Below are 13,460 nucleotides of genomic sequence, written 5' to 3'. Positions count from 1 at the left end.
ACAAGAATCCACTCGGCGTGCACAGTGGCGGGGGCACGGGGGAGAGCCGCGCCAAGTACTACCAGTGGGTCGCCTACATATTATATTATATTATATTATGGAGCAGAGACATGGTGCCTCTACAAAACAGACATAAATAAACTGGACACTTACCACCTGAGGTGTCTGCGGTCTATACTCAGGATCAAGTGGCAGGACCATGTTCCCAACTCTGAGGTCCTGCGTCGTTCCGGAATGTATGGCATGGAGGCCTTACTAATGCAGCGGCAGCTCAGATGGTGCGGGCACGTCCTTCGAATGGATGACCACCGCTTGCCTAAAGCTGTGCTCTACTCTGAGTTGGCGGTGGGTAAGCGGAAGCACGGTGGTCAGCACCTGCGCTACAAGGACGTGCTCAAACGGCATCTGAGCGCTTGCGCCATCGACCCTGAGCGTTGGGAGGAGCTTGCTGGAAGGAGGTCTTCTTGGCGTTCTACCATCCATAACGGTGTCAAAACATTCGAAGATAACCGCCTCACTAGCCTAGAAATAAAACGCCAGTTACGGAAAGAGAGACCTAAGCCCTCCTACGTGTACACGTTCAACGCAGCTGGCCAACTTTATTGTCACGCGTGCAATAGAGTATTTAAGACCAAGTTCGGCCTGGCCAGCCACATTAGGGCTCACGCTAGACAACGTCCATAATGTGTTTATTTGGGGTCGCCGTCATCGAAAACGATGAGGAGGACTATATATATATATATATATATATATTATATCCTATATATTTTTAAAAAGTTACAAAAATGCATTCTATTAAACATGATTATTTCATTTTCCTAAGAAAAACACAATAAATACATTCCCTATCTAAATAGGGAATGTATTTAAAGTTATAGTATGATAGATAACGTAACATATCATAAAAATGAATCGATTGACACTTCATTCATTAGTTAAGACGCTATAGCGGTAGTCGTGACATAATCGTTTTGTCGTACCTACCAGTTAACAAATAAAAAAAAATTTGTGAATAAAAATAATTAACTATCATATATCGTCAGATGACAAGCAAAACTCACTAATTACTAAAAAATAATTGAACAACCTTATTGTAGTAGTAATATGGTTCATTATGCCTATGGATTTGTGGTGGTAATTAGCGAGTTTTGCTTGTCACCTAACGATATTTAAGAAAAAGTGCCCAAGTTCTCCTCTCTCCAGCTGCCGAGGCTAGATGCACACCGAAAGAGATAACAATAAGTATGACAAAGATGACTGAAATGCGTTTTTTTTTAAATAAGTTTGGGGACAATCTTATACGGATAGTCCTAGCCCCAAACTAAGCAAAGCTTGTGCTATGGGTTCTAGGCGACGATATACATACGTATATAGATAAATACATACTTCTATATGTACTTACATAGATAACACCCATGACTTGGGAACGAATGTCTGTGTTCATCACACAAATAAATGCCCTTACCGGGAATTGAACCCGAGACCATCGGCTTCATAGGCAGGGTCACTACTCACTACCCACTACGTCAGATCGGTCGTCAATTAATTATAAATAACAAATTTCTTCATAGGTATAGAAATAAACATGGAAGTATTTTTAGTGCTTATGTATGAGTATATCCTACCTATCGATATAGTTATAAGTGGTTGGAACAAGGCTCACATAAAAAAGGCGTGGTCTTGGACACGGCGCAGATAGTCCGCTTTCGCCCTTCCAGATGGTTCCGCCCTCTGCGGCCCTGATCTCCGGCAGCTTGGACCCTACATGCTGTCATGGCTACTTTGGTTATGTTTTTATAATAATTTTATTGTTGTATGCTTTAGATGTAGTATATTTTTATAAAAATATTTTTAATTGCCTGGCCTAGGAAAATAAATAAAGAGTATAAAACCATAATATTAATTTAATAAAATGAATTAGTCCCTCTAGATGTCTATAATGTTTTCTTAGGAAAGTTTGCAGCCGCACTTGCTACCATATAGTTACATGAAATTATGAAGCATGTTTCTAGATTTAAAGCATTTCGCTCCTACACCCACCTACCTAAATTTGAATTTTATGATTTTTATGAATTATTTATTATTCAATGAAATGAAAGAAGTCAAACCTTTCGAAGAATATATTTTTAAACCAAAGAATAGCTACCTACACATGATTCTACTAATTCTTCGCGGTTCTGCAATACGGTTTAAACTTGGTAAAAAATGTTATAGACACAGGTCATTACTCGGAACTGCGGGCATTTGAACTTGTTTGTAAATACTTCCATTACGTAGAATGTAAAACTGTAATCCGTATGTAATACTTAACGCTAGGTGATTCCCGGCGAAGCAAATTGTAGTGAACATGTTGTGGTTCCGTATATATGTGTAGGTACGTAAAAATCATTCTTGAAAAGTGTAAGAAATTCCCTCTGACTTGGGTGAAGACACCACAGAAAAGGAGGAAAGAGGGAGGGAGGGATGTTAATTTCTATCAAAATTGCGATGTTTTATTATTATATAATATAACAAAAGCTAAACGACAACTCTCAAGTTATTTGGACTAGTAGAGGAGTTTATTTGAGTAAATTTTGTTATACGTTGTATTACATGTGTTTTGTTTAAGTAAAGATTGCTTTTACAAATCCAGTAGGCGCTAAAACCAGCTCTATCGGAATTCTATTTTTAACATACTCAACTAGGGGTGAATTGTATCATTTGCACAACAACAAGACAGGTGTTCAAGTTGCTGAAAGTTTACAGATTGTTGAATAGGTTATGGAATAAAAGGATGTTTGCATTGCTACGCTGTTATCACTACGCCACGATAAATTAACCTTAAATATGGCATCAGCAGGCCCGATTAACTTAAACATACATTTCTATGCCTATTAAAGTAATTAAAAAAATATATAAATTATCGTGGTGTCAGCCAACGTTCCTTGCGTTTTGGAACCTCCAGGGTTGTGCCGCACAGATGGAAAGAGACCTGATGGTCTGACATTGGTTCCATGGCAGAAGGGCCGGTGTCTCTTGTGGGATGCGACTTGCACCAGTGCATTTGCACTGTCCTACTTGAGTCACACGGTTAGGTCCGCTGGGTCAGCCGTGGAGTATGCAGTCAAAATGAAACATGCTAAGTACTCTGCCCTGGAGCCAATGTATGACTTTGTACCAGTTGCAGTCGAGACTGCGGGACCTTGGGCTTTGGAGGCGAAGGAATTCGTAAGGGATTTGGGTCGGCGGCTGAGGGAGAGAGGCTGCGAACCTCGGTCCGGATCGTACCTGGTCCAACAGATCTCATTGGCCATTCAGCGTGGTAACGCTGCCAGTGTGATGGGGACATTTGAGCTAGGTACGATTCGTGATGGTTACTTTATTTAGCTTATATTATTGTTTACTCGTATAAATGACGAAGCCTGTTGCGGATATCATCATTGGTTTGTTTGGGACGAAGCATGTTGCTGATATGCATCTGTGGCCACCTGACGAAGCCTGCGTTGCGGATAATTTACATGCTAAGTGGATTGTTTTTGAAGTGGTAATAAATCCCATTATCATAAACATAAAACATAAAAACATATTTATTTCTCTTTACAAATTCAAGTTGACGCTTACACATAACAATAAAGAACTATCCTACAGTACAGAATTTGAAAGAACAGGGTTTGTGCCTTCCAGTTGGTCTGGTTCCTACACTAGGCGAGGCCTGTCCCGTAGGAAACCAGCTTCAGTCAGTAAGTTAATAGGTATAAAAATGATTTTGTTGTATATATTAACAGTGATAATTTGATAAACAAAAAATAAATCAAAAGTAAGCACTTCACAAGATATTTCATATATGTATTTCCAAATAAAAGAATCAAAAAAAATCTGAAGTCAAGCAATTAATACGGCAACGCGAGCACGCAGAGAAATTGAGTTATTTTGTGTTTATACTTCTCTAATTCGGCTTAATTCGACCAACTTTTAATCACATTTTATATGTTTATGTTATAAAACTACCTATGTATTTTTTTAAAGCGAAACCTATAAACCTAGAATATTATGCTGAAGCGATCGACATCAATATCAAAGTGATTTGTTAAGATTTAGTTAGTGAAGACCGATTTCTCCTGAAATGGAAATTTCACTAAAAATTTAGGTACGTTACGTACCGCTTATTCGATCGATCGTAACCGAACAGTTAGGATAGCAAAGCTTTACTTCCCTCATAAATAACATATCTTATAATTTATACATCGTTTCTGATTTTCCCTTACTACCCAATTTGGATGAAATATATTGGACTAGGACGAAGGTCGAAATCTTTAAAACAGTCCTGTTTGGTATGTATGTTGATAAAAGGCCCTGTTTTCATGTTTAGACCATTTTGTGCGTAGATTCAGAGTAAAAGGGGAACACGATGACCCACATTTTCTAAGATGGCGGCGGTTCCTCGAAGTCCCCAAACGTCGATGCAAATAGGACTGTTCTAGATATTTCAACGTTTTATTATTGATTCTTTTCGGTGAAAACAGCCCGAAAATTAATAAATAGATACGAATAGTAGATAGATATGTTACAAATACTACCAACCTAACTAGCTAACTAACAACCTTATTTCATCTTCTAACCTTACACTAAATTGATTAAGTACGTGTCACCAACTTTTGTAATTTTTTGTTTTATTAAAATTATGCTTTCTTTCAGTGAAATGTATGTTGAAAAGCAAGAAAATTAGGTATGTTTAACATGTCCCACGTGAGTAGAATACTACTTAGATTTTACAAAAAACAGAGTAGAGAGAGATTGATTTAATTTATTTTCCTTCTGCGAACACGTGTCCGTTGCACATTTTATTTTATAGGGGAACCCTAGGCGTTTTTGTTTTAGACCATCCGATAAATAATCTTTTGTTTACCGCTATCTTGCAATTTTTAAGGTAAAGTCCGACACTTCAGCGCCCTCGGTAAAGTACCCTGATCCAATAGTTCAGTTAAGTATAAAACGCAAAAAGCAACTGTTTATAGTCCAGTTGGATATGCAATCAATCTGCAATCAGTTGTTTTAATTAAATATATTAATATTGTATTAACATAAACATGGCGATATCGGGCGCCAGCTATTGTTTAATGTTGATAGTGTTTTGTTATGCGAATGCTCATCCTCATCATTTTAATAGTGATGGTAAATAAATATTTTTAACTTTGAAGTGTGATATAATAAGTGTGATAAATCTTGTGCTGATTTTTTTATTGGCATCAGACATAGTCCATAGAATTATGTTAGTAACCATCAAACTCTGTTGTGACATTTTCTAAATCGTTTTCAGAATTTTTGGCTCAAGAAGTTCCCATTATACCTGCTTTGAATGTCTCAGGTATTGGTAAAACTATTAAATATTGGCAAAAAAGATAAAAAAAACGAGATATTATTAAAATGTCTTTCACGGGTCAATATTTAGGACAAATTTAAAAATTATTCATTTGTTATGTTCTTAGTGTTAAAAAACTGTCTCCTTTAACGGAATTATCTTTTTTAAGAATCGTATCCACACTACACGCGAGCGGATTGGCTCGCAGCCCCAGCCACTGACGTCGAGCCTCTCTCCACACCAGTGCCATACGTGGTCATCCACCACACATACATTCCTAGCGCATGCAACACCACTGCCCAATGCGTCACTGCCATGAGATCTATGCAGGAGTACCACCAGAGCCTGGGCTGGGGTGACATTGGATACAAGTGAGAACGTTGTTTACCTCTAAACCGAGCCTCTTATGCTAGTGTCTCCATCGAAATGCCGATTGAAATTGTCTGCAGTGCTATGACAGCTCAAGCTGTTAAAAATACACTATACATTCTAGTCATTATATTTAAAAAAAATAGGATAGCGCAATAATTCCCGCTTACACCTCCACGTTTTTGTACGTATAAAAACCATTTACATATTTTAGTCGCAGCATAATGCAGAATTGTGACCTTTACTTCGATAATAATATGCTGATAGACGCACATGTAAGCAAAATAGTTGAACGTTTGTCAACATTTTCCCTAACTGTTCGCAATACACAATCAACTATAGTGTAACAATTTTCCTGCGTTTAAGGTAAATAGCTATTATATAGTCGGAAGTGGGAAATTATCACTAAGAGTCATTAGTCTTTGGCGACCTCTGAATTGCAGATTTGCCTGTCGTTACCTTAGTCAAGGTATATGCTGGCATTGCTGGCGTTTGTCAACATTTCCAATTATTTCTTGTCTTTTTCCGCAGTCGTAGTCATTTAGAACCAGCGTTTCTTTCTTCTGATCAGCGTCGTTTCATATTGGCAACTGTGGAAGAACAACGTTATTTTTTCTGACAGTTTATTTTTGTACACTGATTGTCATATACCTATTATAAACTTAATAAAAGTTCCAGTCAGGCCATCATATTGCGTAGCAATATAGAATCAAACTCTTTACAAAATTTTGTAGTCGCAGTCGTTACATCGTACTGAACAGTACACAATACTAGTATTTTTCCTGAAAGATAAGCAATTAAAATATTAGTTTAGTGAGAGATCATTAACATTTAATAAATCGGTTTAGGTGTCTTGTGTTCAATCGCTTCATAAATCTACACATTATTTACGACAAGATGATGGCTTACCTAATTAGTAAGACATCACGGAGAGTAATATTCTGCTATCAATCATTATACTATGAAAGATCCTCTACCTGTTATATATTTGACAACTTCGGTTTGTTAGACATCTACTATTTTTAGGGGTTTTCCTTAATTTCGCTAACCTGAAACCCTTAAATTATTCTAAACGGATACGTGAGTAGTATTGTGAAGTCGAATAGCATGTCGAGCGTTTATTCGACTTAATAATAAGTGAGTAATCCGTTTAAATTTTTTTTAATATGAAAACCTCTATTTGCCTTTACCTCCTTATACATAAAATTTCCAATCTTTTATTCCTTTAGCCAAAAATGATAAACAAGGACTAACATCTTTTAACTTAAATATAATTGATCATTTATGAATAACGTCATTCGATCTGTCTGCCTGAACAATCACAAAATTTATTTCAGCTTTGCAGTCGGAAGTGAAGGAGGCGCCTATGAAGGCAGAGGTTGGGACACCGTTGGCATCCACGCTGGGAGAGCTAATAACTATAGTATTGGAATCGTTCTGATCGGTGATTGGCGAGGTAAGCTGTATAGTATTTTGGTGCCTTTTTTACTTGGGGAGCTAAAAGGCCAGACTATCACTCCTCTGACTGACAGTTCTACTTAATATTCAAATTCCCATTAGTTTGATTTAGTTTTCGCTAAAATATATAATTTTAGTCTCTATCGCTAGATCCATATTCGTAATCGGGATTCTTCTAACATTTTCCTAATCACTGTCATTGTATTTTTTTTCATTAAAATTTAACGGCAGTCATAGGGTGTATGTATTGTTTATACCACGTTAGCGGTAAACAAGCATATTGCCGCCTAATAGTAAGCGGTTACCGTAGCTTATGGACGCTTGCAACTCAAGGGCTGTTCCATGTGTGCTGTCGACTCTTTAAAAACCTATACACTTCTTTTTTGAAGAACTACATGGTACATACTGTAAGTTCCTCGGGAAAAGTTCGATAGCTGGAGCCTGAAGGCATTCGTCTGAAATCCCCCGGTACGCGACCATTTAGATTCTATTATTTACATTATTATTGGGTAAAAATACATATTTCTTACCAGCTATGATTAAACGTACTTTCCAGGAAATATTAATAATAATAAAAATAAGCCCCCAGGGCAGCTTGTGGCGAGCTGAATGGGAAGTGACGTCCCTTGGGTTCCATGCCCCCGAGAGTCGGAGAGGCCCCTCTCTCCGGCTTGCCTTGTTTGGCCGGCTGGAGTGAACACTGAGCAGGGGCCGCAGGACTCTCACCTCTGGCTTGCCTTTACCGGCCGTCCAGAGTGGGGTGTCAGAGCTATATGCTCGCAGGGTGGAAGTGAAATTTGCATAAGACGCGAGTTGGCACAGTGGCTGCTTACAGCCACTAGGTAGAAAGCGGCGTACACCTCTCCACACCCTGAGCCGCTCACGCAATGTTGTCCCCTTGTCGCTCCGTGCGAGCGGCCGTTTTCGGGGACCCATATTGTGAGTTGGCAAGTCACCACCTGCCCATTTTGTCGAGTTTTTAAAAACATATGATAAGGGCAGGTGCCATAGTATTCTCCATAGTCCCGGTTACCAGTCCACTTGCAACTCAACCCAATAGCCCGGTTTATTTTGGTACCCTTTTTTTACAATAGTCCTACACTAACCGGGGCTTGACCTTGGGTGCACTGCTATAGTGTGAACAGGGATAATCGTCGGTTAATGTCACATTACATTTAGAGTAAATTGTCTTATTACAAGGGGTCTCTGCGTGTTGGCTTCGGCCCCACGCACGCCTTCCAAATGTTCGGGACCCCATGGTCCCGAGAATTTGTAAAAGACAGACATAATAATAATAAAATGCTTTATTGCACACTATAAAAAAAAATTGGTACAAAGTATGTAAAGGTATAAATATGTAGGTAACAACAGGCGGACTTATCGCTAAACAGCTTGAAATATTCTTTCAATTAAGAAGGTATAAGTATCTACAGGGTGTCCCAAAAAGGACACGCCATAGCGACACTGGAGGTAGACCAGCCTGAGAGGGTTCCAACCAACCTAACATGACCCTAGTAAAAGTTGCACCGTTTTCAACGTTTTCAATTTAACGTTTTTCGTGAATTTTGACCGTTTTCAGCATTGTTAGGCTCAGTGTGCACTTATAAAGCCCTTAAAATAAGTTTTTTTTATGTGTACGGCACCATGAATAGTTAATTAGGATAATAAAAGAGATATTTCATCGATAACCTACGTGAAATGTAAAAAAACAAGGGCTTGATCTAAAGTTTTATTCGCAGCGAAACATCAATTTCAACTTTGACCACCTGCCGTGAAAAAAAACTACTTAAAAGGTAACAAAAAAAATAACGGTATAATATTAAGCATTTTATGCAGATTCTAAAATGGTATAAAACATACTCCTTTCTGCCATAAAATAATGAGTTATTATCATCTTTCGAATGCCTCATAAAGCTAAGTTGGACTAGGGAATCTGCAATCCAATGACGCGTAATTCATCTTGGATTCTTATTGGCTTTGAGTGCAAGTTCTCAAATGGTTAAAAGAGTGAGACAACATGAGATGCACTCGCTCTATCTCGCTCTTTTTATCTCAACTTTGTCACACGGTCAACTGCTACCTGGGATTATCGTAGGGCTTATCTCTTTGAAGACAGAAGTGTAAGCTTTTGTTTGTACAATTGTGTCATCCATATCTAATAAGCATTCCGGAATGCGTAAGCTGTTATGATATCATTGCTACTAAGTAAGGATATCATGAAGTAAGAAAGGTTCGAAAAAAATGTAATACAGGTTGAAGTTTCATTGATTTATTTATTTTTTACAACAGGTGCTCAAATTGTTTTCCACCGACTCGTATGCACGCTTGGCAGCGTCTTTTGAAATTTCTTGTTAATTTCCTTAAGTTAATTTCGGATATGTCTCGTGCTGCCTGAAATACACGTCGCCGTAGTTCGTCTTGGAACCTTATTTGCTCGGAGTAGACCTTGTCTTTTAAGCATCCCCAATAAAAAAAATCCAATGGATTTAGGTCCGGCGAACGCGGTGGCCATAATACTGGTCCTAATCGGCCGATCCTTCTTCTTGGGAATGTCTGCGAGAGATGGTCGCGAACATCGCGAGCGAAATGTGCTGGGCAGCCATCTTGCTGGTACCACATCCTCTGTCTCAGTGCGAGCGGTGTGTCTTCAAGTAAAACTGGCAGATCATTTTGCAAGAACTGCAGGTAATTTCTCCCATTTAAAATAGCTGGCAACTCGACCGGTCCTATTATTTGGCCATTAAATATTCCCGTCCACAAATTAATTTTAAATTGATGTTGGGACCGGTCTTCTCTCCCTTCGTGTGGGTTTTCAATTTGCCAGCTATGAATATTGTGGAGATTGAGATACCCATCTTTCTACACGTGGATTCGTCGCTCCACATCACTTCATTAAAAAAGTTTTCATTTTCTTCCAGTTTTTGAAGCATTTGTCGGCAAAATTCAACGCGGGGTGCGTAATCCGTCGGAAGAAGTGTTTGCAGGCGTTGAATATGATACGCATGATATTTATGACGTTTTAAAATTCTCTGTGCTGAGGATTTATTTACGCCGATACGACGTTCAATATTTCTTAGAGAAATTTCTGGCTCTCTTTGTACCATATTTAAAACCACGTCGTCGTCAATAGGCCGGGGCCTTCCTTCAGCGTAAGCCTGTCCTGGCCTTCTGCCATTTCGATATGCATTCACAACTCTTAAAATGATTTCATGATTCGTGGCATGACGATTGGCATACCTTTGATTGTACAATCTTGCAGCCGATCTGGCGTTGTATGAGACAATTCCTCTGTTAGAGACACGCCTAGTTTCTCCATAGATCATGTGCATGTCACTGTACTCACGATCGGTGTAGTTGTGATCTGCCATTGTGATGGAGAGGTTCCAAAAAGCAATAATCAGTGTCCGTGAGCGGCGCCAAGTTGTCGTTTCAGTCCCACAAACATACCAAGTCAAAAAGAATTCAGAGTCCAGATGAAAGCCAAGTAGATTTGTTTAGGACCACGAATACACAGCAGCAAAGATAACACAACAATTGCACGAAACACACGGTAACGAACTAATCAGGATTAGGATTCCTAAATACTTACTAGAGATAAGGATGACTAGTGGCTATCCCTCCTCCTTCTGTTTTTAAAGAGATAATCCGTAGGATAATCCCAGGTAGCAGTTGACCGTGTGACAAAGTTGAGATAAAAAGAGCGAGATAGAGCGAGTGCATTTCATGTTGTCTCACTCTCTTAACCATTTGAGAACTTACACTCAAAGCCAATAAGAATCCAAGATGAATTAGGTACGCGTCATTGGAGGCAGCTCGAAACATATCCAAAAAGGATTGCAGATTCCCTAGGCCAACTTAGCTTTATGAGGCATTCGAAAGATGATAATAACTCATTATTTTATGGCAGAAATGTGCATGTTTTATACCATTTTAGAATCTGCATAAAATGCTTAATATTATAGCGTTATTTTTTTGTTACCTTTTAAGTAGTTTTTTTTCACGGCAGGTGGTCAAAGTTGAAATTGATGTTTCGCTGCGAATAAAACTTTAGATCAAGCCCTTGTTTTTTTACATTTCACGTAGGTTATCGATGAAATATCTCTTTTATTATCCTAATTAACTATTCATGGTGCCGTACACATAAAAAAAACTTATTTTAAGGGCTTTATAAGTGCACACTGAGCCTAACAATGCTGAAAACGGTCAAAATTCACGAAAAACGTTAAATTGCCAATAACTTGAAAACGGTGCAACTTTTACTAGGGTCATGTTAGGTTGGTTGGCTCCAGTGTCGCTATGGCGTGTCCTTTTTGGGACACCCTGTATAACCATTAACTTTTCTTTTTCTCTACAGTAAACCTCCCGCCTGCCAAACAGCTGACCACAACAAAGGCCCTCATTGCTAAAGGACTGAACGATGGCGTGATCAGTCCTCAGTACCGCCTGATAGGCCACAGTCAAGTCATGGCCACTGAATGCCCAGGGGGAGCACTGCTTACCCACATAGCCACTTGGGACCACTACTGGCCCGGCCATGTGGAGTTTAGGGCTACAACCAACAGTCCCAGTTCTACTTCCAATAATTTGTGACATGGATGAAGCTGGAGTTAGTATTTAATTTTTATTTTAACTTAATGATTGTTACAAGTACTCAGTGTAACTTAAAATGTTTAATTGAGGGTTGGTACTTGACGGTACTATTTCTTCTTTATTGACTAGACCGTCTCCCGATTTCTGTAAACTGTCGTTAACCCATTTAGCGCTAATCACGACACGTTGTCGAATTGCCTCTACGAAGCATATCCGCTACTTACCGGGAAATCCATGTTATTAGCTACGCGTTACACTACGACCGTAGCTCATCGGTGAATGTGTTAGTACTGTGCAATTGTGCATTATGTGTGTAGTAGGTACACGACGCATGTTAAATAAATGTTAAGAGCTCTTGTCTTCAAGTGTTTTATGTATAAATATATTTGTTATTTGGAATAATATAAGTTCTTTGTAATTAAATTTTCATCTACAAATAAACCAAAAATGGGTTTCTACTCATCTCTACTTCTTAAACGATTCCCTTTTTGGCTAAAAGACCCCTAAATAATCTTGTCTTTATGGTGCCTTTTTAGGGTTCCGTAGTCAAATGGCAAAAAACGGAACCCTTATAGATTCGTCATGTCCGTCTGTCTGTCCGTTTATGTCACAGCCACTTTTTTCCGAAACTATAAGAATTATACTGTCCAAACTTGGTAAGTCGATGTATTCTATGAACCGCATTAAGATTTTCACACAAAAATAGAAAAAAAAAACACTAAATTTTGGGGGTTCCCCATACTTAGTTACTCAATTTTTTTTTTCATCAAACCCATACGTGTGGGGTATCTATGGATAGGTCTTCAAAAATGATATTGAGGTTTCTAATATCATTTTTTTCTAAACTGAATAGTTTGCGCGAGAGACACTTCCAAAGTGGTAAAATGTGTGTCCCCCCCCCCCCCTGTAACTTTTAAAATAAATGATATGTGCAAACTTCCATCGAAAATTGGTTTGAACGAGATTTACTAAGTAGTTTTTTTTAATACGTCATAAATGGTACGGAACCCTTCATGGGCGATTCCGACTCGCACTTGGCCGCTTTTTTAGTATTGGTATGTCTTTCTTAGTACTATAATAAGAGTAAGACAATATCAAAAGCCTTAGGTATTCCTAATGAGACTTGAACACAGCTCACAGTTACGGCGAAGTCCATACGAACCATTATGATCATAAAGAAATTAATGTATGACAGGCTCCCAGATAAATAAAAGGAACGAATTGTCTGTTACTAGGAAACAAACCAATTACGAGCAGGAAATAAAAAGAGCATTGAAAAGAGTCATTTATTTAGTTATTCCCCTATTGCGAATACTGTCTTTTCCCTGTAATATAGGTCGTGAGTAAGCCTAAATTTCTCAAATGTACTACGAGTAATAATCGTCGAGTATGCAGATTTACTAAAATAAAAAAATCCCAGTTTTGACTTTCATGTAAGTTTATCTGCAAATCCGCATTTAACAAATCATCTATTCGAATATGGCCCTGATGCTGACGTAAATTTGGCTATTCCCAGCTGTACCCGCCAAGTTGTTACCAGTGGTAACAACTAGGATTTTTTCCCACCTGGACCCAGTGATAACAACTGGGGAAAAAAATCCCACCTGTACCCGGTTGTAAGAACTAGTAACACTGGTAACAATTTGGTGGGTACAGCTGGGAATAACCGTAAATTTACTTGCAGATTTTTTTTTATCAAGCGGTA

General features: G+C 38.6%; 1 protein-coding gene across 2 annotated transcripts; it reads left to right on the top strand.

Moving 5' to 3' along the window:
* The first annotated feature begins 4,806 nt into the window (after positions 1 to 4,806).
* LOC133528943 (peptidoglycan-recognition protein LB-like) lies at positions 4,807 to 12,178 on the top strand. 2 transcript variants are annotated; one of them, XM_061866457.1, is made up of 5 exons: positions 4,807 to 5,151; positions 5,297 to 5,344; positions 5,508 to 5,709; positions 7,045 to 7,163; positions 11,520 to 12,178. In XM_061866457.1, exons 1-5 carry the CDS (start codon positions 5,067 to 5,069, stop codon positions 11,753 to 11,755), a joined length of 690 nt encoding a protein of 229 aa, XP_061722441.1. In that variant the 5' UTR covers positions 4,807 to 5,066; the 3' UTR covers positions 11,756 to 12,178. The 2 variants fall into 2 exon arrangements, with proteins under 2 accessions (XP_061722441.1, XP_061722442.1); XM_061866458.1 differs by lacking the exon at positions 5,297 to 5,344.
* Positions 12,179 to 13,460: the final 1,282 nt, after the last annotated feature.

Source organism: Cydia pomonella, chromosome 20 (assembly GCF_033807575.1).
Source record: "Cydia pomonella isolate Wapato2018A chromosome 20, ilCydPomo1, whole genome shotgun sequence".
NCBI classification, from domain to species: domain Eukaryota; kingdom Metazoa; phylum Arthropoda; class Insecta; order Lepidoptera; family Tortricidae; genus Cydia; species Cydia pomonella.
The sequence above is the reverse complement of the archived record's forward strand: the minus strand, read 5'-3'. Positions and strand labels throughout refer to the sequence as shown.

Bases quoted from the DNA above. Each gene is read 5' to 3' on its own strand.
- LOC133528943 (XM_061866457.1), top strand. From the start codon at position 5,067: ATGGCGATATCGGGCGCCAGCTATTGTTTAATGTTGATAGTGTTTTGT. The intron at 5,710-7,044 runs GTGAGAACGTTG...AATTTATTTCAG, and splicing joins TGGGGTGACATTGGATACAA to CTTTGCAGTCGGAAGTGAAG. The intron at 7,164-11,519 runs GTAAGCTGTATA...TTTTCTCTACAG, and splicing joins TCTGATCGGTGATTGGCGAG to TAAACCTCCCGCCTGCCAAA.